The sequence below is a fragment of the Hyla sarda genome, chromosome 7 (genome assembly GCF_029499605.1).
Source record: "Hyla sarda isolate aHylSar1 chromosome 7, aHylSar1.hap1, whole genome shotgun sequence".
NCBI classification, from domain to species: Eukaryota; Metazoa; Chordata; class Amphibia; order Anura; family Hylidae; genus Hyla; species Hyla sarda.
The window spans coordinates 183,209,335-183,236,858 of NC_079195.1; the positions used below are offsets into that span (position 1 = coordinate 183,209,335).

General features: G+C 43.5%; 2 protein-coding genes across 9 annotated transcripts in view; one reads left to right on the forward strand and one right to left on the reverse strand.

Moving 5' to 3' along the window:
- Positions 1–720: 720 nt before the first annotated feature.
- Positions 721–25,802, reverse strand: LOC130282854 (zinc finger protein OZF-like). 3 transcript variants are annotated; one of them, XM_056531716.1, is made up of 5 exons: positions 25,668–25,802; positions 12,491–12,655; positions 4,426–4,611; positions 3,137–3,200; positions 721–1,993 (listed from the first exon to the last, which is right to left on the reverse strand). In XM_056531716.1, the coding sequence occupies exons 1-5, from the start codon at positions 25,776–25,778 to the stop codon at positions 759–761; spliced, it is 1,761 nt and encodes a 586-aa protein (XP_056387691.1). In that variant the 5' UTR covers positions 25,779–25,802; the 3' UTR covers positions 721–758. The 3 variants fall into 3 exon arrangements, with proteins under 3 accessions (XP_056387691.1, XP_056387693.1, XP_056387692.1); XM_056531718.1 differs by lacking the exon at positions 25,668–25,802 and adding an exon at positions 23,374–23,395 and having other exon boundaries at positions 722–1,993; XM_056531717.1 differs by lacking the exon at positions 25,668–25,802 and adding an exon at positions 22,144–22,273 and having other exon boundaries at positions 722–1,993.
- STX3 (syntaxin 3) overlaps positions 22,103–27,524 on the forward strand; it is a 243,052-nt gene continuing 237,630 nt past the window's right edge. For 3 of the 6 annotated variants that reach the window (XR_008846537.1, XR_008846536.1, XM_056531720.1), the window contains exon 1: positions 22,115–22,199. The gene's annotated coding sequence lies outside the window, so the exon portion shown is untranslated. Of the gene's footprint in view, positions 22,200–27,524 lie in introns of all 6 variants that reach the window. The other 3 variants (XM_056531728.1, XM_056531723.1, XR_008846538.1) reach the window with 3 other exon arrangements.

Here is a 27,524-nt window from a genome sequence, read left to right on the forward strand (position 1 = left end):
TAAAATCCCCATTACAGACCGTCATTGCTCTGCTCTGTTTGCTTAGGAAGCAATCACTCTGAGGGGGAACTATTACAGCCAGAGCAGTCAAAATAGGTAAGTTTAGCTCCCCGCCCTACTTACGGGGCTGGCAGGGGACACTTTTAAACCTGTGAAGAGGAAGAGTGGTACAGTTGCCCGTAGAATCTAATCAGATCGGTTCTTTCATTTTAAAAAAAGGTCTGTGAAAAATGAAATAAGTGATCTGATTAGATGCTATGGGCAACTGCTCCACTCCTCTTCTACACAGGTTTTCTATAAATCTCCTCCTATATTCTCATCTTTCTGCCAGGAAAGAATGTCTCCTGTGGATGATGAGGAAGATTTTACCATACAAAACGCATTGTATAATGTGTTTTATAAAGGTAATATCTGATGACAGGTTCCGTTAAAGATGCTTCTTTAAATTATTTTCTGGCAAATGAAAACATTAAATACCATCACTCACCACCTAAGGCAGTGTTACCCAACCAGGGTGCCTCCAGCTGTGGCAAAACTACATCTCCCAGCATGACCGGACAGCATTTGGCTGTCCGGGCATGCTGGGAGTCGTAGTTTTGCCACAGCTGGAGGCACCCTGGTTGGGAAACACTGACCTAAGGTGATGAGATTAATGCAGCTTGAGCCATCCTACACATTATCCTCAGTGCAGTTATATTACTATGTCACTTGTTTGAATGACTAAAGACAGTGCTCAAAGAGAGAAGAAAATCAGTTCTTTATTTTTGTCCCATGTCCCCAAGTCTCAGAACATCTTTATCAACCATGTGGATCTTCTGATGTTTAATAAGAGTTGCATTACTACTGAATATTTTGTGACACACTGTGCAGGAGAATGGTCTTTCCCCTGTGTGCGTCCTCTGATGTATTATAAGGTTTGTGGTTCGTGTGAAGCTTTTCCCACAGTAAATACATGAGAAGGGTTTTTCTCCAGTGTGAACCCTTTGATGTCTCATAAGAAGAGAATTCCGGTTGAAAACTTTGCCGCAGTCCAAGCAGGAGAAAGGTTTCTCCCCAGTGTGTATTCTCTGGTGCACAACAAGAGCAGATTTCTGGGTAAAGCACTTGCCACAATCGGGGCACACAGCCTTGTTCATGTCAGAGTGACTATTGCGATGTTTGACCAGGAACATTTTCGAGCAAAATTGTTTCCCGCATACAGGACAAGAAAGACTTTTGTCTTTATGTGCCCTCTGATGCTTCACAAGATCCGATTTCTGAATGAACCTCTTCCCACATTCAGAACAAGAAAACGGCTTCTTTCCAGAATGGCTCAGCTGGTGGCGTACATAGTGGGACCGCTGATTAAAACTCTTCCCACAAACAGAACAGGCAAATGGCCGCTCTCCGGTGTGGATCATTTGGTGCCTCATGAGGGCAGATTTTAAGGTAAAACATTTGCCGCACTCTGAACACAGGAACATCTTCTCCCCGGTGTGGATCTTTTGATGCCTTGCAAGGTGTGATCTACAAGAAAATTGTTTTCCACACACCGTGCACTCCATATCCTGCTCCTTGTGCTCTATCTGATGCTGAAGAAGCTCCAAGTCACTAGAAAATGTCCCAGAGCACATGGAGCACTGATATGAAGGCACAATGGTGACAACCAGCTTTTTATCATGGCTTTTAGTATCAGCTCTGACCTTATTGCTTGAAGCTTGTTTTTTCAGAGTAGTACTCTCTGTACTAGAATCCAGGATGCAGGTAGATGTGCATTCAGTCTGTGTGGCCTTACTGTAGACTGTTCTTACCCCCTCCGACAAGCTGTATTTTTCTGCCATGTCAATAGAAGTGCATCCTGTCTGAGTGAATTTCGTTGTATGGTCTTTTTCCATCAAGTTGTTTCTCCTCCTTGGTGAAATCTCTATCATGCATTCTTCAATATCTGTTGTAAAATGTGGGGAGCTTTCAGTATTGGCCAATTCTTCCTGGGTATTTGTGTTCTCTATGCAATCTGCAGAAAATAAGGCCAGATATACATGTAATAGTAACAGTAGGACATTACAGATACTCAAATTTCTAAGGCTACGTTCATACTGCCATTGAAAGGACAGGTGTTGAGCAGAGAAAAAAAATATTGCATCTGATCTTTTTTTCTCCGCTTGACTTCTGTAAAATGCCTGACACCCGACACACCCCATTTTAAGTCAACAGGATTCTTTAGAGACCAGCGGTGTCATTTGTGCTCCGACTTGTTCAGGATCCATTCAAACACAACAAACCTTTAGCAAGTGAAAAAAAGCCTAACGTAACTGTTTTAGGCTGGGTCCACACTTCGTTTTGTCCCATACGGTAGCGCATACGGCAGGAGGGAGCTAAAACCTCGCGCTCCCGTATGTGACCGTATGCGCTCCCGTATGTCATTCACTTCAATGAGCCGACCGGAGTGAAACGTTCGGTCCGGTCGGCTCATTTTTGCGCCGTATGCGCTTTTACAACCGGACCTAAAACCGTGGTCAACCACGGTTTTAGGTCCGGTTGTAAAAGCGCATACGGCGCAAAAATGAGCCGACCGGACCGAACGTTTCACTCCGGTCGGCTCATTGAAGTGAATGGCATACGGGAGCGCATACGGTCACATACGGGAGCGCGAGGTTTTAGCTCCCTCCTGCCGTATGCGCTCCCGTATGGGACAAAACGTAGTGTGGACCCAGCCTTACTTCAACAAATTTGTTAATACTAGTTGTTAGGCATTTATGAAGCAATGAGAGTCTAAATGTCAATTGAAAAGCTTTTTACATTCTGTGCAGACATGTCAAAAGTTAGATCGCAACATGTCTCATTCCTGTGACCTGCTGCAATTGCGAGTTCTAAGCCGGTGAATGCGTGACAGCATTCTGCACTTCCCGGTTAGGCTCCTCCCTCCACAATCAGAAACTTATAAATTGTTTTTCACCGGACCCCCCCTTTAAGGCTCAGTGTGCGTCCAATATCTCTTGACAGCCTGTAAGGATGGTGCTCCCTGTTGCTCATGTTTACAATAACTTACAGTACTAAATATATTCCCAAGATGTTAAGATGTGGTTTATATTGCTATGTGCATTAGCTTTTATTTGCATTCTATTGTATGAGTGATGCATCTAAATCATGCTCTTACCCGATGACCATTCAGGTTGGATCATTTCACAGCGTTGTGGGCATCTTTCTGGTAGTTTCCATACCTACATGAAAATCAGATAAATATATATAGGTAAACAATATGTTTTTGATTGAGAAGGGGATGATCATTTAAAGGAGATATGCAGTGAAAATGATTTAACTTATCCTGTGTCCAGGCTGTAAAAAAAAAAAAAAACTTGAACTCCCCTTCCTACGTTCCCTGTTGTGGAGATATCAGCGTCCCATTCCTCTGGTGCTGCTGCTCGAAACATCACAGCGCTGTCAGCGTATCGCCGGCCGAAGCGATTTCCCGCCTCAGCCGGTGATAGCCTGAGCGAACTGTCATTTAAGGAGCCGGGCAGAAAATGCACAATAAAAAAATAGTTTTGCCATAGTTTCAATTCAGATCAACTTTAATAGCACCAGAATGTTGATGTATCATAAGCCACACCCCATTACTGAAGCCACACCTTTTTTTTCTTTTTTCCAGATACCACCCCCTTTCAGGCTGCAGCAGAAAGCTGCCTAGAAAGTGAATTAAACTCAGAGTAAACATGGCGCAAGTAATAGAAGACAATTTTTTGGCACTTCTTGTGCTAGAATTCTGTTGCAAGTGCAGAAGTAGACCTGGCCAACGCATGTCTGCCCACCGCTAAAAGCTGGCGCGGAGCGATCGCCACTGCCGGGTGTCAAAACTCACAGCTACATGTAAACTTACATTTTATTTGTCATTGGTAGTGCAGTGGTTTGGATCTGCTCCCTATAATACAATGACGGGAAGAAGATCCGTTTTCATGGCAGCCAGAGGCCTTTTCTAGCCCTACATGACTGCTGGGACTGTGGGAGGCTCTAGCAATAGAGAACAGGTCTCATGGAACAATGCAGTACATATGTACTGCATTGATCTGTACAACTAAGGGGGACTAAAAAAATTTAATCACCCTTTTCTAAATAAAAAAAAAAACTAAACCAAAAAATTGTATACATTTGGTATTGCCGTATGCGGCATTGTCTAAACTATTCAAATATAATGTTATTGATCCCGATCTGTGAATGGCATAAATTTAATAAAACATATTAAAAAAATTGTGTTCCTTATTGTCACATCATATCCCAGAAAAAAATGGCAGAAAAAGCGATCACAAAGTCCGATCTGTACCAAAAAGGTACAGATAACACCTACAGATCACGGCGAAAAAAATTATCAGCCAAATAATCGATAATGAAAATAATAGTTAGTTGCAGCACTATTTTAAAGATAGTGTGTTGTGTCTGAGAAGCGCTCACCTCTCCAGTCAGCAGATGAAGGATCTTGTTAATAAGTTCCAGGATCTTCTCATCATTCCTTCTCTCATGCATCAGTGATAGAAATGATGGTTCAGAGATATGGGTGAGGGTGCTGACTGATCTGTCTCTTGTTTGTGGACTGCTGCTCTGGGTTACTTGTTTGCCATTGTTCAGTGGGGCATAATCCTACAAAATATAATAACCACACAATATCACAGTAATGGTTCACACATACAGTGGGGATCAAAAGTTTGGGCACCCCAGTTAAAATTTTTTATTAATGTGCATAAAGAAGCCAAGGAAAGATGGAAAAATCTCCAAAAGGCATCAAATTACAGATTAGACATTCTTATGTCAACAAAAGTTAGATTTTATTTCCATCATTTACACTTTCAAAATAAAAGAAAACAAAAAAATGGCGTCTGCAAAAGTTTGGGAACCCTGGAGAATTTATAGCATGCACTGCCCCCTTTGCAAAGCTGAGACCTGCCAGTGTCATGGATTGTTCTCAATCATCATCTGGGAAGACCAGGTGATGTCAATCTAAAAGGTTTTAAATGCCCAGACTCCTCTGACCTTGCCCCAACAATCAGCACCATGGGTTCTTCTAAGCAGTTGTCTAGAAATCTCAAACTGAAAATAGTTGATGCTCACAAAGCTGGAGAAGGCTATAAGAAGATAGCAAAATGTTTTCAGATGTCAATATCCTCTGTTCGGAATGTAATTAAGAAATGGCAGTCATCAGGAACAGTGGAAGTTAAAGCAAGATCTGGAAGACCAAGAAAAATATCAGACAGAACAGCTCGCAGGATTGTGAGAAAAACAATTCAAAACCCACGTTTGACAGCACAATCCCTCCAGAAAGATCTGGCAGACACTGAAGTTGTGGTACATTATTCCACTGTAAAGAGATACTTGTACAAATATGATTTTCATGGAAGAGTCATCAGAAGAAAACCTCTTCTACGTCGTCACCAGAAAAATCAGCGTTTGAACTTTGCAAATGAACATATAGACAAGCCTGATGCATTTTGGAAACAAGTTCTGTGGACCGATGAGGTTAAATTTGAACTTTTTGTCCGGAATGAGCAAGGTACATTTGGAGAAGAAGGGGAACAGAATTTAATGAAAAGAACCTCTGTCCAACTGTTAAGCATGGGGGTGGATCAATCATGCTTTGGGGTTGTATTGCAGCCAGTAGCACAGGGAACATCTCACGAGTAGAAGTCTCACAAGTCTTTATGCACATTAATAAAATTTTTTACCTGGGGTGCCCAAACTTTTGATCCCTATTGTATCAAAACATATCAGATGAGGTGTTGACTGAAGGTTTAACCCTTTAAGGACCCAGCCAATTTTGACTGTAAGACCCGGCCATTTTTTGCACATCTGACCACTGTCACTTTAAGCATTAATAACTCTGGGATGCTTTTACCTTTCATTCTGATTCCGAGATTGTCTTTTCGGGACATATTCTACTTTAACATAGTGGTAAAATGTTGTGGTAACTTGTATCCTTTCTTGGTGAAAAATCCCCAAATTTTATGAAAATTTTTTAAATTTTGCATTTTTCTAACTTTGAAGCTCTCTGCTTGTAAGGAAAATGGATATTCCAAATAAAAAAAATTTTTGATTCACATATACAATATGTCTACTTTATGTTTGCATCATAAAATTGATGAGTTTTTACTTTTGGAAGACACCAGAGAGCTTCAAACTTCAGCAGAAATTTTCCAATTTTTCACAAAATTTTCAAACTCACTATTTTTCAGGGACCAGGTCAGGTTTGAAGTGGATTTGAAGGGTCTTCATATTAGAAATACCCCACAAATGACCCCATTATAAAAAACTGCACCCCTAAAGTATTCCTAATGACATTCAGTCAGCATTTTAACCCTTTAGGTATTTCACAGGAATAGCATCAAAGTGAAGGAGAAAATTCACAATCTTCATTTTTTACACTCATGTTCTTGTAGACCCAATTTTTGAATTTTTACAAGGGGTAAAAGGAGAAAATTTATACTTATGTTTGTAGCGCAATTTCTCTCGAGTAAGCACATACCTCATATGTCTATGTAAATTGTTCGGCGGGCGCAGTAGAGGGCTCAGAAGCGAAGGAGCGACAAGGGGATTTTGGAGAGTACGTTTTTCTGAAATGGTTTTTGGGGGGCATGTTGCATTTAGGAAGCCCCTATGGTGCCAGAACAGCAAAAAAAAAAACACATGCCATACCATTTTCAAACTAGACCCCTTGAGGAACGTAACAAGGAATTAAGTGAGCCTCAATACCCCACAGGTGTTTCACGACTTTTGCATATGTAAAAAAAAAAAAATTTTTTTTCACTAAAATGTGTGTTTCCCTACAAATTTCACATTTTTGCAAGGGTTAATAGCAGAAAATACCCCCCAAAATTTGTAACCCCATCTCTTCTGAGTATGGAGGTACCCCATAAGTTGACCTGAAGTGCACTACGGGCGAACTACAATGCTCAGAAGAGAAGGAGTCATATTTGGCTTTTTGAGAGCAAATTTTGCTCGGGAGGCATGTCGCATTTAGGAAGCCCCTATGGTGCCAGAACAGCAAAAAAAAAAAACCACATGGCATACCATTTTGGAAACTAGACCCCTTGAGGAACGTAACCAGGAATAAAGTGAGCCATAATACCCCACAGGGGTTTCACGACTTTTGCATATGTAAAAAAAAATTTTTCACTAAAATGTGTGCTTCCCCCCAAATTTCACATTTTTGCAATGGTTAATAGCAGAAAAGACCCCCCCCCCCCCAAATTTGGAAACCCATCTATTCTGAGTATGGAAATACCCCATGTGTGGACGTCAAGTGCTCTGCTGGCGCACTACAATGCTCAGAAGAGAAGGAGCGCCATTGAGCTTTTGGGAAAAAAATTGTTTGGAATGGAAGTCAGGGGCCATGTGCGTTTACAAAGCCCCCTGTGGTGCCAGAACAGTGGACCCCCCCACATAAGACCCTATTTTGGAAACTACACCCCTCACAGAATTTAATAAGGGGTGCAGTGAGTATTTACACCCCACTGGCGTTTGACAGATCTTTGGAACAGTGGGCTGTGCAAATGATAAATTTAATTTTTCATTTTCACGGACCACTGTTCCAAAAATCTGTCAGACACCTGTGGGGCGTAAATGCTCACTGTACCCCTTATTACATTACGTGAGGGGTGTAGTTTTCAAAATGGGATCACATGTGGGTATTTATTTTTTTGCGTTTATGTCAGAACCGCTGTAAAATCAGCCACCCCTGTGCAAATCACCAATTTAGGCCTCAAATGTACATAGTGCGCTCTCACTTCTGAGCCTTGTTGTGAGCACGCAGAGCATTTTACGCCTAGATATGGGGTATTTCTGTACTCAGGAGAAATTGCGTTACAAATTTTGGGGGTCTTTTTTCCTTTTAACACTTGTGAAAATAAAAAGTATAACTAACCAGCATGTTAGTGTAAAATTTTTTATTTTTTTACACTAACAAGCTGGTGTAGCCCCAACTTTTCCTTTTCATAAGGGGTAAAAGGAGAAAAAGCCCCCCAAAATTTCTCCCGAGTACGGAGATACCCCATATGTGGCCCTAAACTGTTTCCTTGAAATACGACAGGGCTCCAAAGTGAGAGAACTCCATGCGCATTTGAGGACTAAATTAGGGATCGCATAGGGTGGACATATGGTTATTCTATGCCAGTGATTCCCAAACAGGGTGCCTCCAGCTGTTGCTAAATTCCCAGCATGCCTGGACAGTCAGTGGCTGTCCAGAAATGCTGGGAGTTGTTGTTTTGCAACAGCTGGAGGCTCCGTTTTGGAAACACTGCCGTACAATACGGTTTTAATTTTTTAATGGGGGGGGGGGGGGAGACAGTGTAAGGGGTGTATATGTAGTGTTGTACTCTTTATTATGTGTTAGTGTAGTGTTTTTAGGGTAAATTCGCACTGACGTGTTACGGTGAGTTTCCCGCTAGGAGTTTGAGCTGCGGCGAAAAATTTGCCGCAGCCCAAACTTGAAGCAGGAAACTTACTGTAAACCTGCCTGTGTGAATGTACCCTGTACGTTCACATGGGGGGGGGGGCAAACCTCCAGCTGTTTCAAAACTACAACTGCCAGCATGTACTGACAGACCGTGCATGCTGGGAGTTGTACTTTTGCAACAGCTGGAGACACACTGGTTGGAAAACCTTCAGTTAGGTTCTGTTACCTAACTCAGTATTTTCCAACCTCCAGCTGTTGCAAAACTACAACTCCCAGCATGTACTGATCGCCGAAGGGCATGCTGGGAGATGTAGTTATGCAATAGCTGGAAGTACGCAACTACAACTCCCAGCATGCCGAGACAGCTGATTGCTGTTTGGACATGCTGGGATTTGCAGTTTTGCAACATCTGGAGGGCTACAGTTTTAGAGAACACTGCAAAGTGATCTCCAAACTGTGGTCCTCCAGCTGTTGCAAAACTACAATTCCCAGCATGCCCTGACAGCAAACAGTTGTTTGGGCATGCTAGGAGTTGTAGTTTTGCACGATCTGGAGGGCTACAGTTAGGGACCACTATATAGTGGTCTCAAACTGTAGCCCTCCAGCTGTTGCAAAACTACATATTCCAGCATACCCAAACAGCTGTCTGGGCATGCTGGGAGTTGTAGTTTTGCAACATCTGGAGGGCTACAGTTAGAGACCACTGTATAATGGTCTCAAACTGTACCCTCCAGATGTTGCTAGGCAACTCACCAGCTTCCGTCGGATCCAGCCGCACGTCATCGCCGCCCGCCGATCTCCGTCGCCCACCAGGATCGGTAAGTGGATCTTTGGCGCCGGTCCCTGTCGTTTCCCCGTTCTGTCCTGCCTATTGTGGGAGGGCAGGACGGGGAAAACGAAAGTTAAACCCCCCCCCCGATCTACTATTGGTGGTCGTGTCTAGACCACCAATAGCAGGGATAGGAGGGGTGGCACCCATGCCACCTCACTCCTATCGCTTCAGGGGGATCCTGGGTGTCTTAGACACCCGCGATCCCCCTTACATTCCTGGTCACCGGGTCACTATAGACCCGTAATGACCCGGAATCGCGCAAATCGCAAGTGTGAATTCACTTGCGATTTGCCGCAATCGCCGACATGTGGGGGGTCTGATGACCCCCCTGGGCATTTGCACGGGATGCCTGCTGAATGATTTCAGCAGGCATCCCGGTCCGATCTCCGCCCGCCGCACGGCGGGGACCGGAACTGCCCATGTCATGGGTCCATAAGACCCAGGGTGTCGGGACGTAACGTTACGTCATGGGTCCTGAACGGGTTAAAGGGGTATTCTAGTGAAAAACTATTTTTTTTTTTCATATCAATTGGCTCCAGGAAGTTAAGCAGATTTGTAAATTACTTCTATTAAAAAATCTTAATCCTACCAGTACTTATCAGCTGTTGAAGTTGAGTTGTTCTTTTCTGTCTGACTACAATGCTCTCTGCTGTCACCTCTGTCTGTCTCAGGAAATGTCCAAAGTAGGAGCAAATCCACATAGCAAACTTCTCCTGCTCTGGACAGTTCCTGAGACAGACAGAGGTGTCAGCAGAGAGTACTATGGTCAGACAAGAAAGAAAAGAACTCAACTTCAGCAGCTGATAAGTACTGGAAGGATTAAGATTTTTTTTTAATAGAAGTAATTTACAAATCTTTACCCAAAACCTCAAGGAGAGTGTATATAATATTAATATTTATAATGAATGGAATAGACCGTGCTTCAATTAACAGAAATATTTATTATAATATCACATCAGTTATAAAAATTTGATTAAGAATATCCCCTCACAGGGCCCTATGGGGGGGGGGGGGGGGGGAATCAGACAATAAAATAAAATACACTAAAGTAATTCCTGATGCCTCTAATGTGCGTTCATATAGCAGATAACATATAAAGATATCTAGCAATAAATGGTTCCCTGTAAGGGTGTGAATGTAATAGATCACAAAACTGTTCTTTCAATAAAGATGAATGGCAATTAATATGAATGGCAGTTGTTATGGAACAATGTTGCAATATTGTCCTTCTGATATGAAAGTGTATCAGGATTACAGTATTCGCTGAAGGCAGAGATATTAAAAGTTACAGCAGAGTAAGATGTAATAGAAAGTCTGTGGACTAAAATGGCGATATTTGTCTGCGCTGGCAGGCGCTGACTAGAGATATTGCCAGTGATAATAGCAGCTGGTCCGAACTGCACCGGACCCGTTATTTAGGCTGCCCGTCTGTATGCACAGGATTATAGAAGCGCTTTAAGAGCAGAAGTTATGCGCTCACCGGTATCCGATGTTAGGCAGTCCACGTTAGTATCCGATCTGGGACAAGAGCTGTTTGCCGGTTCTCTGATGCACTCCAGTAGTCGGCCTCGTGGAGTTGGCGTGTGACGTCACTGGGAGCTCTGCTGGAACAACGGCCTCACCGGAGTGGAGAGTGAATAGGAGCCGTAGATGTTAGCCGCATAAATCCTCTGCAAGGTATATTGAATTAAAACTGCAACTGCCAAGTGAAAAGCCGCACATATAGATGGCATCCTCTTCCTAGACACGTTTCAGGGTACTTGAATATCGACCCTTTCTTCACTAAGAAAGGGTCAATATTCAAGTACCCTGAAACGCGTCTAGGAAGTGGATGCCATCTATATGTGCGGCTTTTCACTTGGCAGTTGCAGTTTTAATTCAATATACCTTGCAGAGGATTTATGCGGCTAACATCTACAGCTCCTATTCACTCTCCACTCCGGTGAGGCCGTTGTTCCAGCAGAGCTCCCAGTGACGTCACACGCCAACTCCACGAGGCCGACTACTGGAGTGCATCAGAGAACCGGCAAACAGCTCTTGTCCCAGATCGGATACTAACGTGGACTGCCTAACATTGGATACCGGTGAGCGCACAACTTCTGCTCTTAAAGCGCTTCTATAATCCTGATACACTTTCATATCAGAAGGACAATATTGCAACATTGTTCCATAACAACTGCCATTCATATTAATTGAAAGAACAGTTTTGTGATCTATTACATTCACACCCTTACAGGGAACCATTTATTGCTAGATATCTTTATATGTTATCTGCTATATGAACGTACATTAGAGGCATCAGGAATTATTTTAGTGTATTTTATTTTATTGTCTGATCCCCTGTGAGGGGATCTTCTTAATTAAATTTTTATAATTGATGTGATATTATAATAAATATTACTGTTAATTGAAGCACGGTCAGTTCCATTCATTATAAATATTAATATTATATACACTCTCCTTGAGGTTTTGGGTAAATATTTTTGCTACTGAACTTTTTCCTCTTGCACCTAGGGTATAGGTGCCTACCCAATCTAATCTCGGATTAGTGTATTAATTGTGAGCTGCACTTATCCTTTTTCTTTAAATTTAATTTACAAATCTGTTTAACTTTCTGGACCCAGAAACTCCCGGGAATTGAGCTAATCAAACACAGCATCTGATTGTAAAGGGGTCCGACCGCTGGGACCCAACAAGATCTACCGTACAGGACCTCAGCTACTTACCTGAGCTTGGCTTACTCCGGACCTTACGTTACAGGACGAGAGTAACTGACAGCCCGCTCAGTCATTTACCAGCTGCAATGATGTCCCACCTTAGCTGCTGATGGGCTAAGCGGGCCGTCACTTGCTCTCATCCAGGAAGGTGGGGGCTGGAGCACGCCGAGGACAGGTAAGTAGCCGAGGCCCTGTACAGAAGATTAAAGGGGTTATCTGGGCAAAGACATCTTATCCCCTATTGAAGGATATGGGATAAGATGTCTGATCGCCAGGGGCCCGCTGCTGGGACCCCCCCCCCCGTGATCTCCGCGTAGCACCTGCATTCTATGCGGGGCTACGTCTCGAGTCTCAGAAAGCTCTTTCTTTCCAGGACTGGAGACTTGACATAATGCCATGCCCCCTCGTGACATCACGCGACGCCCCCTCCATCCATGACGCCATGAGGGGCGATAAAATCATGTGACATTCCATAAAAAAGTATGGCACAGTCATAGGAGCTAGTCCTCACATACAATCTCTCACCTCTCCAGTCAGCAGGTAGATGATCTTGAGGGTGAGATTTAGCATCTGTTTGGTCAGGGAACCGCTGGACTTCTCCTCTCTCACTGATTCTTCAAGGTCCCCTGAGTACAAGGTCTGCTCCGAGGAACGTTCTTCACATCGTATGTGCACTTCATGATCAAATGCCTACACAATGACAACATGAGCTGTAACCAAGTCTGCTGTATCAATAGGTTTGTATCTAGAGATGAGCAAAGTTACAGTGATTCGATTCGTCACGAACTTCGCAGCTTGGCGGTTGCTAACTTTAGTCTGCATAAATAAGTTCAGCTTTCAGGTGCTCCGGTGGGCTGGAAAAGGTGGATACAGTCCTAGGAGAGTTAATATTAAAAAAAGAAGACTTTTTCCATAATATTTTGTAGCCTCAGGTTCCCCGATTCCAATACTGTTTTTATTCTTCACTAGCCACGCTGTTTATGTAACTCTCGGAGTTAGGTAAACAGAGTAGGCTGCAGGGCTACGCAGTTTGTACAACTCCAATTAAAGTCAATAGGAGTTACGCAAATTGTGTAACTTCCTGCTTCGGTTCCTTTTGGTGTTGCTGTCCACCTTCGGCTGCTGAAAACAGGAGATGGGACAAGGGGATGTTTACTTAAAGCGTACCTGTCAGATCCCCCCCCCCCCGCAAAAAAAACTGTTATATGTTTCTCAGTACCTCATCCTGATCATGTACATTTAATGTGTATGTGTCTACGACCTATATTTCTCTCAGAATTACCTTTATTTACTTGCCATCATTGCTCAGTGAGGTTTCTGTCCATGCAGAGGAATGGGGCGTGTCCCTCTCTTCTCCTCACTGTGATGACTCCTCCCCCTCACTCTGCTCTGACTCAGAGGGCCAGGAGCAAGCACTGCAGCTCTGGACCTGCCTGCAGCCCTGTCAATCACTCATGGTGTCCTTGACGTGTCGATGACCACTGGACACTGCAGGACTGGTATGTGTCCCAGGAGGCAGGGGGACCCCTAGTGGCCACTTTTTTGACTGGCTTTTTCAGTATTAAATACTGGAAATTTTCTGATGAAAGCAATTGCAAAACATATTGTTTTCGCATGCTTTATAACATATCAAAAGTTATTGTTTCTGACAGTTCCCATTTAAAACTGTATTTTCCAAACAGTGTGTCCCCAGCTGTGGCAAAAGTACAACTCCAATCATGCCCAGACAGCCAAAGGCTGTCCGGGCATGCTGGGAGTTGTCGTTTTGCAACAGCTGGAGACACACTGTTTGGAAAGCAATGACTTAGAACAACCCCTTAAGGGCATATGGATTCCCTTCTATCATTGAAAGAAGAAATATCAGGACAATGCTAGGAGGATTTGTAACAGCAGATTGGAAGCTGTGCTCAGTTATTTAGTTTATATTGAAATCTGCAGCAGAAAATCCTGTGCATCAAATCTTGCGCATCAAATCTGCACACGTGTGAATGTACCCTAAAATGTATATATATATATATATATATATATATATATATATATGCGCTCTGCGCTCGATTGGTAAAGCCTGGTCCTGCCAGGCTTTATCATTCAGAGCGCAGGAGCCGCCATGGAAGGAGAGGTAAACCCTCAGGCTACCTCCACAGTGAATGACCCCCCTGCGATCTCGCTGCAGGGGGGCGATCCACCCCACTGGACCACCAGGAATGGGATACAGGCATTTTCATTTTCACGGACCACTGTTCCAAAAATCTGTCAGACACCTGTGGGGCGTAAATGCTCACTGTACCCCTTATTACATTACATGAGGGGTTTCGTTTCCAAAATGGGGTCACATGTGGGAGGTTCCATTGTTCTGGCACTATGGGGGCTTTGTAAACACACGTGGCCTTCAATTCCGGACAAATTTTCTCTTCAAAATCCCAATGGTGCTCCTTCTCTTCTGAGCATTGTAGTGCGCCAGCAGAGCACTTTACATCCACACATGGGGTATGTTCTTACTCGAAAGAAATGGGGTTACAAATTTTGGGGAGCTTTTTTCCTATTTTTCCTTGTGAAAAGGAAAAATGTTGAGTAACACCAGCATTTTAGTAAAAAAAAATTTTTTTTTTTCTTCATTTTTCCATCCAACTTTGAAGAATTGTCATTAAACACCTGTGGGGTGTTCAGGCGCACTATACCCCTTGTTACGTTCCGTGAGGGGTGTAGTTTCCAAAATGGGGTCACATGTGGGTATTTCTTTTTTTGCGTTTATGGCAGAAGCGCTGTAAAATCAGCCACCCCTGTGCAAATCACCAATTTAGGCTTCAAATGTACATGGTGCGCTCTCACTCCTGAGCCTTGTTGTGCGCCCGCAGAGCATTTTACGCCCACATCTGGGGTATTTCCGTACTCAGCAGAAATTGCGTTACAAATTTTGGGGGGCCTTTTTTCCTTTTAACACTTGGGAAAATAAAAAGTATGGGGCAACACCAGCATGTTGGTGCAATTTTTTAAATTTTTTTTTACACTAACAGGCTGGTGTAGCCACCAACTTTTCCTTTTCATAAGGGGTAAAAGGAGAAAAAGACCCCCAAAATTTGTAGTGCAATTTCTCCCAAGTACGGAAATACCCCATATGTGGCCCTAAACTGTTTCCTTGAAATACGACAGGGCTCCAAAGTGAGAGAGCGCCATGCGCATTTGAGGACTAAATTAGGGATTGCATAGGGGTGGACATAGGGGTATTCTATGCCAGTGATTCCCAAACAGGGTGCCTCCAGCTGTTGCTAAACTACAACTCCCAGCATGTACTGAAAGACCGCGCATGCTGGTAGTTGTAGTTTTGCAACAGCTTGAGGCGCACTGGTTGGAAAACCTTCAGTTAGGTTCTGTTACCAACTCAGTATTTTCCAACCAGTGTGCCTATAGCTGTTACAAAACTACAACTCCCAGCATGTACTGATGCTGGGAGATGTAGTTATGCAACAGCTGGAGCTACCCGACTACAACTACCAGCATGCCGAGACAGCTGTTTGCTGTTTGGGCATGCCTGGATTTGCAGTTTTGCAACATCTGGAGGGCTACAGTTAGAGACCACTGCACTGTGATCTCCAAACTGTGGACCTCCAGATGTTGCAAAACTAGAAATCCCAGCATGCACAGACAGCAAACTGCTGCATGGGCATGCTAGGAGTTGTAGTTTTGCAAGATCTAGAGGATCTTCGGCGCCCGGTCCCCCGCCCTGCTTATTGTGGGTGGGCAGAACGGGGAAAACGAAAGCTAACCCCGCCGCCCCCGATCTGCTATTGGTGGTCGCGTCTAGACCACCAATAGCAGGGATAGGAGGGGTGGCACCCCTGCCACCTCACTCCTATCCCTTCAGGGGGATCGTAGGTTTCATGGACAACGCGATCCCCCTTATATTCCGGGTCACCATAGACACGTATGACCCCGAATCGGCGCAAATCGCAAGTGTGATGACCCCCTGGGCATTTGCGCAGGGTGCCTGCTGATCGATATCAGCAGTCACCCCGGTCCGGTCCCCGCCCGGCGGGGACCGAAATTCCCACGGGCGTACAGGTACACCCTGGGTCCTTAAGACCCAGGTACAGAAGGCGTATCCATACGCCCTGGGTCCTGTATGGGTTAACGGGCGGCGGCGTGCAAGATCAGGCATCTTATCCTCTATCCTTTGCATAGGGGATATGATGTCTAAGCACCGGAGTACCCCCTTAACCCCCTTAAGGGGGTACTCCGGTGCTTAGACATCATACTCCGGTGAAAATTATTTTTTTTGTTTAAATCAACTGGTGCCAGAAAGTTAAACAGATTTGAATACTACATAGGACATTCTTCTCTGTTTGGAACACAGTGCTCTCTGCTGACATCTCTGTCCATTTTAGGAACTGTCCAGAGCAGCATATGTTTGCTATGGGGATTTTCTCCTACTCTGGACAGTTCTTAAAATGGACAGAGATGTCAGCAGAGAGCACTGTGGTCATGATGTCAGCAGAGAGCCCTGTGTTCCAAAAAGAAAAGAATTTCCTCTGTAGTATTCAGCAGCTAATAAGTACTGGAAGGATTAAGATTTTTTAACCACTAAGGACCCATGAGTCCGCTCCCGTTCTACAACACGGGGCCAACGGCCGGGACCCGTGGCTAATAGCATGCGGCACTGATCGCGTTGCCGCGCGCTATTAACCCTTTAGACGATTAAATCGCGGCATCCCGAACAGCTGTAGGACACGAGGTCCTAGTGTCCAATCACCGAATCACTGCTCAGTGCCTGAGATCCAGGCATGAGCAGTCAAGCGTGAGAATCATCGATCAATGGTTTCCTATGAGAAACCATTGATCAATGTAAAAGATCAGTGTGTGCAGTGTTATAGCCCCCTATGGGAGCTATAACATTGCAAAAAAAAAGAGAAAAAAAAAGTGAATAAAGATCATGTAACCTCTTCCCTAATAAAAGTTTGAATCACCCCCCTTTTCCCATTTAACCCCTTGGGGACGGAGCCCATTATAATCCTAAGGACGGGAGCATTTTTTTCAAATCTGACCACTATCACTTCATGCATTAATAACTCTTGGCTGCTTTTACTTATAAATTTGATTCAGAGATTGTTTTTTCGTGACATATTCTACTTTATGTTAGTGATAAATTTTCGTGGATACTTGAATCATTTCTTGGTGAAAAATTCCAAAATTTCAGGAAAAATTTGAAAATTTAGTATTTTTCTAACTTTGTAGCTCTCTGCTTGTAAGGAAAAGGGACATATCAAATACATTACATATTGGTTCACATATACAATATGTCTATTTTATATTTGCATCATGAAATTGACCTGTTTTTACTTTTTGAAGAAATCAGAGGGCTTCAAAGTTCAGCAGCAATTTTCCAAAATGGGGTCACATCTGGGTATTTATTGTTTTGCGCTTATGTCAGAACCGCAGTAAAATCAGCCACCCCTGTGCAAATCACCAATTTAGGCCTCAAATGTACATAATGCGCTCTCACTCCTGAGCCTTGTTGTGCACCTGCAGAGCATTTTGCGTCCACATATGGTATATTTTTGTACTCAGGAGAAATTGCGTTACAAATTTTGGGGGTCTTTTTCTCCTTTTACCTCTTGTGAAAATGAAAAGTATGGGGCAACACCAGCATTTTAGTGTTAGTGTTGGACGCGAATATTCCCATTTCAAATTTTTATCACGAATATTGCGAATATATTCGCTATATATTCGAAATTACGAATATTCACTTTTTCCGCATATGCGCATATTCCTTCTTATCACTATTGGGCCAATTAGGATGATGCAAATACACTTGTCAGAGGTTATCAACAACATCCCTAGCAACCAATAGTAAAGTTGCCCACCCCCTATCAGTTTTCTTCATCGAATACGCGAATATTACGTGAAAACGTGTATATAATGTATACACAAAATTTGCAAATACAAGACAAATATTTTTCTATATATTCGCAAAATATCGCGAATTCGAATATGGGCAATGCCGCTCATCACTTGTTAGTGTGACATTTTAAAAAATTTTGTACACTAACAGGCTGGTGTAGACCCCAACTTTTCCTTTTCATGAGGGGTAAAAGGAGAAAAATCCCCCAAAATTTGTAACGCAATTTCTCCTGAGTACGGAAATACCCCATATGTGGCCCTAAACTGTTGCCTTGAAATACGACAGGGCTCTGAAGTGAGAGAGCGCCATGTGCTTTTGAGGCCTAAATTAATACTTTGCATAGGGGCGGACCCGGATACAAGGATGGGGCTGGTCTCCACCAAAACCCTACGGCAGTGTTTCCCAAACTGGGTGCCTCCAGCTGTTGCAAAACTCCCAGCCTGCCAGGACAGTCAATGGCTTCCTGGCAATACTGGGAGTTGTTGTTTTGCAACAGCTGGAGGCTCCGTTTTAGAAACACTGCCGTATGAGACGTTTTTCATTTTTATTGGGGGGGGTTAACTGTGTAGGGGTATATGTAGTGTTTTGCTTTTTATTTTGTGTCAGTGTAGTGTAGTGTTTTTAGGGTACATTCACACAGACGGGGGTTCACAGCGAATTTTCCGCTGGGAGTTTGAGCTGCGGAAAATTTTCCGCTGCAGCTCAAACTTGTAGAAGAAAACCCACTGTAAACCTAAACCAATGTAAACCTAAACCTTCAGCTGTTGCAAAACTATAACTCCCAGAATGCACTGACAGACCGTACATGCTGGGAGTTGTAGTTTTGCAACAGCTGTAGGCACACTGGTGGGGAACCACTGAGTGAGGAAACAGACTCTAGCTCACTGTTTCCCAACCAGTGTGCCTACACATGTTGCCAAACTACAATTCCCAGCAGGCCCAGACAGTCAGGGATGCTGGGCAGTGTAGTTCTGCAATATCTGGCCCTTCAGATGTTGCAGAACTACAACTCCCAGCATGCCTGGGCAGTCTGGGAATGCTTGGAGTTGTAGTTATGCAACAACTGGGGAAGAACAGTTTGGAGACTGCTAAGTAGTGGTCTCCAAACTGTAGCCCTCCAGATGTTGCAAAACTATAAACTCCAAGCATGCCCAGACTGTCCAGGCATGCTGGGAGTTGTAGTTCTGCAACATATGAAAGGCCAGATATTGCAGAACTACACTGCCCATCACCCCTGACTGTCTGGGCCTGCTGGGAATTGTAGTTTTGCAACATCTGGGGGGCTACAATTTAGAGACCACCATATAGTGGTCTCCAAACTGGGCCACTTCACATGTTGCAAAACTACAATTCCCAGCATGCCCAGACAGTCAGTGCATGCTGAAAGTTGTAGTTTTGCAACATCTGGAGGACCACAGTTTGGAGACCACTGCACAGCCTTTAGCTGTGTGGGCATGCTGGGAGTTGTAGTTTTGCAACTTTTAGAAGGCCACAGTGAAGATCATTATCGGCGATCTTCACTCCAGCCTCCTCCGCCGCACTTTCCGGCCGCACTGCTAATGTCTCCGCCACCGCTGCCCGATGGTCTCTCCCGCCGCCGCTGCTCCGGTAAGTCTGGTCTCCCCCCCCCCCCTTGTTTCTCCCCCACTTTGCCCGGACTTCGATCATTGGGCAGAGCTGGGGAAATGAACTGCAGGGGCAGGGGATAGGAGGAGGTGGCAGCACTGCCACCCCGCTCCCATCCTTTAGTATGGTCGGAGCTGTCTGTGACAGCTCCGATCATTGTTATTTTCCAGGTGATGGGGTCACCAGTGACCCTGTTGGCCTGGAATTTCCACAAATCACCGGTCTGAAATGACTGGCAATTTGCGGCGATCGCAGAAATGGGAGGGGGGGGGAATAGATATCAGCAGTCATCCCGGTCCGATCACCGCTCGGCGAGCGGCGGTGATTGGCAATGCGGAGGGTGTAAAGGTATGCCATCCATCCTTAAGTGAAAAGACGCAAGGGCGTATCCATACGCCCTCCGTCCCCAACAAGTAAAAAAAAAACTGTGTAAATAAAAATAAACATATGTGGTATCGCCACATGCGGAAATGTCCGAATTATAAAAATGTATCATTAACAGCACAATCAATGGCGTACACGCAAAAAAATTCCAAAGTACAAAATAGCGTATTTTTGGTCACTTTTTATATCATGAAAAAATTTATAAAAACCGATCAATAAGTCCGATCAATACAAAAATGGTACCGCTAAAAACTTCAGATCACGGCACAAAAATATTTCCTGCATGAAGTTATAATTTTTTTTCACAAGTACGACAGAAGATAAGGTGTCATTTTTTACCGAAAAATGTATTGTGTAGAAACGGAAGCCCCCAAAAGTTACAAAATGGCGTTTTTTCTTCAATTTTGTCCCACAATGATTTTTTTTTTCCGTTTCACCGTAGATTTTTGGGTAAAATGACTGATGTCATTACAAAGTAGAATTGGTGGCGCAAAAAATAAGCCATCATATGGATTTTTAGGTGCAAAATTGAAAGAGTTTTTTTAAAGGTAAGGAGGAAAAAACGAAAGTGCAAAAACGGAAAAACCCCGGGTCCTTAAGGGGTTAATGGAAGTAATTTACAAATCTGTTTAACTTTCTGGCACCAGTTGATAAAAAAATAAAATAAAATAAAGTTTTCCACCAGAGTACCCCTTTAACTCCTTAACGACGCAGGACGTATATTTACGTCCTGCGCCGGCTCCCGCGATATGAAGCGGGATCGCGCTGCGATCCCGCATCATATCGCGTCGGTCCCGGCGCTAATCAACGGCCAGGACCCGCGGCTAATACCACGCATCGCCGATCGCGGCGATGTGCGGTATTAACCCTTTAGAAGCGGCGGTTAAAGCTGACCACCGCTTCTAAAGTGAAACTGAAAGTATCCCGGCTGCTCAGTCAGGCTGTTCGGGACCGCCGCGGTCTCCTTACCTGCCTCCTTGGTGTCCGATCGACGAATGACTGCTCCGTGCCTGAGATCCAGGCAGGAGCAGTCAAGCGCCGATAACACTGATCACAGGCATGTTAATACACGCCTTTGATCAGGATGAGAGATCAGTGTGTGCAGTGTTATAGGTCCCTATGGGACCTATAACACTGCAAAAAAAAAAAGTAAAAAATAAGTGTTAATAAAGGTCATTTAACCCCTTCCCTAATAAAAGTTTGAATCACCCCCCTTTTCCCATAAAAAAAATAAAACAGTGTAAAAAAATTAATAAATAAACATATGTGGTATCGCCGCGTGCGTAAATGTCCGATCTATAAAAATATATCATTAATTAAGCCGTACAGTCAATGGCGTACGCGCAAAAAAATTCCAAAGTCCAAAAAAGCGTATTTTGGTAACTTTTTATAACATTAAAAAATGAATAAAAAATTATCAAAAAGTCCGATCAAAACAAAAATAATACCGATAAAAACTTCAGATCATGGCGCAAAAAATGAGTCCTCATACCGCCCCGTATGTGGAAAAATAAAAAAGTTATAGGGGTCAGAAGATGACATTTTTAAACGTATAAATTTTCCTGCATGTAGTTATGATTTTTTCCAGAAGTGCGACAAAATCAAACCTATATAAGTAGGGGATCATTTTAACCGTATGGACCTACAGAATAATGATAAGGTGTCATTTTTACCGAAATATGCACTGCGTAGAAACGGAAGCCCCCAAAATTTACAAAATGGCGTTTTTTTTTCGATTTTGTCGCACAATTATTTTTTTTTCCGTTTCGCCGTGCATTTTTTGGGTAAAATGACTAATGTCACTGCAAAGTAGAATTGGCGACGCAAAAAATAAGCCATAATATGGATTTTTAGGTGGAAAATTTAAAGGGTTATGATTTTTAAAAGGTAAGGAGGAAAAAACGAAAGTGCAAAAACGGAAAAACCCTGAGTCCTTAAGGGGTTAAGGCCAGTGGTCTCCAACCTGTGGATCCCCAGCTGTTTCATAACTACAACTCCCAGCATGCACAGACAGCCAACAGTTGTTCGGGCATGCTGGAAGTTGTGGTTGAGAAACATTGGGTCCAAATTGACAGAAATGTCTCAGCTACTCTCGGCGGCCACTAGGGGGAGCTGACTGCATACCAACTTTAATAGAAGCTGCTTACATACAGTATACAGGCAGTATTCAGACTTTAGCGCTGGTGTTCTATGTATACCCACAGTCCCCCCTGCTGGTGAAGGGCAGCTACCGGCATATCATGGAATCCTCTCTGAGGTGCCCGTCACTAACCTGGGCTGCACCAGTCATCTCGCTCGACATACCGACACCAAAACTCCGGTAGGAAGGTAATTTCTCCGTCTGGGCATGCGCGCATCCTGTCGGCTGTGTGACTTAGTACTGCGCAAGTGCAAAAAAAGACGTAATCACGTTACAGTAAAAGTTGTGGTGTCGGCGTCGCCATGTTGGATTTGGGCTACCGCCAGGCCGGTACTATAGTGTGGTTTCTTCTGTATAATAACCTCCTGGAGGGCTATGTGTTGTTATATATAAGGATATAACACAGTACATAGATAAAACTGATCTGTTGAGTCCCTGGCTTTTGGGTGACTGCAGCTTTTGCAATGACAAAACGTATTAACCTTTTTCTGACAGACATTTTTGGTTGTTTCTTCCATCCTGACCTTGTAAGAGCCATAACTCTTTTTAAATGGCACCACTTAACTCGGTGTTGTCCAAAGAGTGTGTCTCCAGCTGTTGCAAAACTACAACTCCCAGCATGCCCGGACAGCCAAAGGCTGTCCGGGCATGCTGGGAGCTGTAGTTTTGCAACAGCTGAAGACACACTCTTTGGAAAATACTGTCTTAGCCCCTTGCCCCAACATGCCTTAATGCCCAACCAATTTTTTAAGTTTTTCCATCGTCGCCTTCTAAAGTGCCGCAAAGTCATATGGAGGCTTTCTTATTTTTTTGCGGGACAAGATTTTCTTTTTAATGCCACCTTTTTTTGGGTTTCATATATTGTTTATTGGCAATTATTTATTAATTCTTTCTTTGTGAGGGAAATGAAAAACATGTTATATGATTTTATTTTGCCTTTTTCAATTTACACCATTCGCCATCTGCGTTCGCCGCATGGGAGAGCCACACTGCTCTAAAATGGCCGCCGATACGTTATAATAAGGCGTATCGGCTGCCATTAAAAGATTAATTGTACCAAACTGCATTGATGAAACAAGGGAGTTCCCGAAGGAAAATAAGTTCAGTGTTCGAAACCAATGGAAAAGTTTAACTGCGTCATGTCCGATGCGGCCTTGTCACTTCCCACCCGTGCCTACAATATGCCCATATGGTGCTTTGTCACCACACCTCCACCCTGCCTTCGAGCTGTTTAACCTTGACTGTCTGGGCATGCTAAGAGTTGTAGTTTTGCAACAGCTGGAGGAACCCCGGTTGGGGAACACTGGTCTAGAGCCACAACAAGATATGTGGCAAAAAAGTAGTGAAATACACAGAAATGACCTGAGGGCACGTCTTCTATCTCTGATGCATATTCTGCAGAGTATATTTTTTTTTAAAACAGAAAAATACACCATTAGAACAAAGCCTAAAGATAATAAAAATAAAATAAAAGGAAGACAATTAAAAGTAACTGGATTTATATAAGTAACTGGTCCCCTCTAGCTATTTGCAAGGACTAATACCTAAAACCATGTGACAGAATGATGTTTCATTCTATATATCACACCCCCTCCTCCATACAGCTGCTACAATCCATTCATTGGCCCTCATTTAGGCTGGGTTCACACCACGTTTTTGCCATACTGTTTTCAATCCGTTTTTCTAAAGAAAACCGTATGAAAAAAAAACGGATGGAACAGTATGGAAAAAAGTAAACCGTATGCGTTTTTAAACAGTATACTGTTTTTAAAAGTGCATACAGTTCCGTCAGTTTTTATAGAAAAAAAAAACCCATACGTTTTTGAAAATTTTGTCCATTTTTAATGGGAGGGGTCTTGTGTGGGGACTTTAGGATTCAAATGCGCATGTGCAAAGTAAAAACATATACGTTCTTCCCGTATGGAACCGTATACATGTGCGTTTCCCATTGACGTCCATGTTAAAAAAAAAACGTATGCGGTTGCAGTATGGTTTTTAAACCGGAGTCAAAACCGTGGTTGACCACAATTTTGTCTCCGGTTTAAAAACCGTACTGCAACTGCATACGTTTTTTTTAACATGGACGTCAATGGACGTCCATACGGGAAAAACATATACGTTTTTACTTTGCACATGTGCATTTGAATCCTAATGTCCCCACTCAAGACCCCTCCCTTTAAAAATGGACAAAATTTTCAAAAACGTATGGTTTTTTTTCTATAAAAACTGACGGAACTGTATGCACTTTTAAAAACAGTATACTGTTTAAAAACGCATACGGTTTACTTTTTTCCATACTGTTCCATCCGTTTTTTTGCTATACGGTTTTCTTTAGAAAAACAGATTGAAAACAGTATGGCAAAAACGTAGTGTGAACCCAGCCTTACTAAGTTTTCCAGGTTGTATTTTTTCTTTTTTCCCACTGATAGCTAGGGCTTTTCACACATAATGTGTCGCATGTGAGTGCCGCACAATGTCGCATACGAGTTATAGTGTCGCAGCAGAATCCCTCTCGGATTCTGACAAGATTCCTGTCAGAATTCATTCCACTCAGAAGCGCAGGAGTGTGAGAAAAGAACTGCTTTCTGTTTGCTGGAGACTATGTCTGCAGCAAACAGAAAGCATATTCCCAACCCCCCTCCGTCCTGTCACATTCCCCCCTTGTCACATTCCCCTCTCCCCCCTCCTGTCACATTCCCCTCTCCCCCCCCCCCCCCCCCCCTCCTGTCACATTCTTGTACTGCAGTAATACACTGGGTTTAATTCCCGGGCGGATTTCAAATCTTCTACGGGACCTGGGAAACCTAGTGTATTACTGCAGAACAAGACCTCTCCCCATCAGCCAATCACTGGCTTGACACGTGACACCACTGCGGCCAGTGATTAGCTGAAAAGGGAAATGTCCTACTGTACCAAGAAGAGAGGAAACTCCAGAACACACGGAGACGAATCTGCAGGGATCGGGACTAGGTGAGAAAAATGTTAATGTTTTATTTTTCTCCCTGCACACTTTGCTCAGTGTTTTTCAAGCAGGGTGCCTCCAGCTGTTTTGAAACTACTACTCCCAGCATGCCCGGACAGCCTTTGCCGGTTCGGGCATGCTGAGAGGTGTAGTTTTGCAACAACTGGAGGCACCCTGGTTGGGAAATAGTTTGCACAAACTTGAACACGTTTTTTGCACCAGCTTGCAGCTGTCGGTTAAAAAACAACACAAAACCCGAGTAATGTGGTCGGGAAAATTGGTAAATGTGTGTGAAAGTAAGGTTTTTGTCGGGAATTAGTGTCGCAACATGTCGCACATTGTCTGCGCCATGGCGCAGACAATGTGCGACAACATAAACCCGACAAATGCTGTCGGTTTGGCGATAGTAAATGAGGGCCATTATCTGCATGAGGGATTTCTGAAACTTGTAGTACAACAACAGTTACAGGTTGCAGCTTTTCTACATTAGCTTATAGTATGATGTGGACACAAAGGGGGAACCTGTGCAGAGGAAAAGTTGCTGAGTTGCCCATAGCAACCAATCAGATCGCTTCTTTCATTTTGCCGAGGCCTTGTTAAAAATTAAAGAAGCGATCTGATTGGTTGCTATGGGCAACTGGGCAACTTTGCCTCTGGACAGGTTTTGATAAATCTCCCCCAAAGTGTAACCCACCTCCTCCAGGAACAATTGTGTGTCAGCAGTCAGGGCATGCTCAATGGCACACACACTGGCAGTCAGTAACCCAGTGTAACGAATAATCGCAGTGTACAGGAAACGCCTCATCAACTGAAACCACTACACGTCCCAGCGGCTCTTAGTCCTGCCCACCCGCTTTTTGACGGCTAATCAGCATTTCTTATCTGAGCAACCAATCAGTGGGCTGGTAACATCTGCTGCCACGTGTAGAGTCCATGAGAGAAGCGCTGAGCTTGGCTGGGAGCGGCTGTAACACTATACACATTAATATGACTGTCCTGTTTTTTGTCGAGACAATGAAATTGCCCAGCTATGGATACTGCAGCATAGCATGAGTTGCCAGTCCCCCAGACGAGGCAGGAATTTACACCACCCTAACTCAAAAACTGATAGTGCTCTCTGAATTCCTCACAGGGACTCGGAGTGCTAATGGTCCACAGGCTATGGGGGCGCTATACTTTTAACACCAGTCCAGTATTGAACCCCTTATGTTATCTTACCGGTCTCTCCCTTATTCAATAATTTTCCTAATACTATACCATCCTATTCATCCCAACTGTGTTCATACCTCTACAATCCCCATTCCAAGTCAACCTTACATCACTTCCTCAAACACTTTTCTAACCTGTCATTCTCAACATCTGTCCCCTGCCCTTCCTTAAATCACGTTAGACACCACCCTTTTTCAAGCCATCCTTATACCCAGATGCCCTTCGTCAAGTCAGCCCTATATCCTGCTCTTCCCCTCGTCACCTTATACCCTTTCCTTCCCCAGGTCACCTAATGAGAGAAGGGGTCCCTAGAATGAATGGCACACAATGCGTGTGTGGCCAGTGCTCCATTCATTCTCTATGTGGCTACTGAATGTTTCTGAGTGCTGATTTTGGGAAAGCTGGACCGACACAATCACCAGGATATGCAGGGCGGAGCTTGTGGAGTAAGGTACAGGAAGTCCTGTAGACTTGCATGGGACTTTAGACTAAACCCCTGACCTCACAAATAGGGGGAGTTAGGGTTAATTTAGCTATCCTACATGTGCACCATGTTTTATCGAAATATCCCAAGCCATTTGGAAGTGATGCTGGAACATACACACATACACACACTAATATATATATATATATATATATATATATATATATATATATATATATATCAGTATTATTTATTATTGCTACTTTATGACAAATAACTAGGTTATATATTGAGTAATGATTCTAAGTTGTACATGACATCATCATATAGGACAAACATTAAGACCTAATACAAAGGTGATATCTGAGTCATATAAAATTAACAATATACATTAGTCATAATAATATTAGACACAGAACACCACAATATATAGTCCCCATAGTCACTAAATCAGTCACGCTGTAATCATGGTGCCAAGGGTCTCTCTATCCTAATATACAGTATAGCTCCAACTGAACTATTTGACACAAAGAAAAAGAGCAATAGCTAGTGAAAAAAGGATCACTTTATTTAGATCATGTTAAAATACAGGGAAATTGAAAATTCTAAAAACATGCAAGGAGCAGCATAGCTAAACACCCTTAAATCACAAAGTAAATATTACTAACCATATCAAAAAAGTGCATTGGGGAGATAAAGGGTCAGTATACAACTGATAACTACCGTATATAACGGCAATAAGGTGCACTGAGGGTCTGGGACAACAGTCCTGATCCTGACCTAGTGGTACGAGACTCTCTATTATTGGAAATGCGCATACAGTTATAACATCACACAATCATAAGTACCATACACTCACCCATGTGGTGTGCTGACACTGCCTGCCCCAGCGTACGTTTTGTCTGGCTTGACTTTATC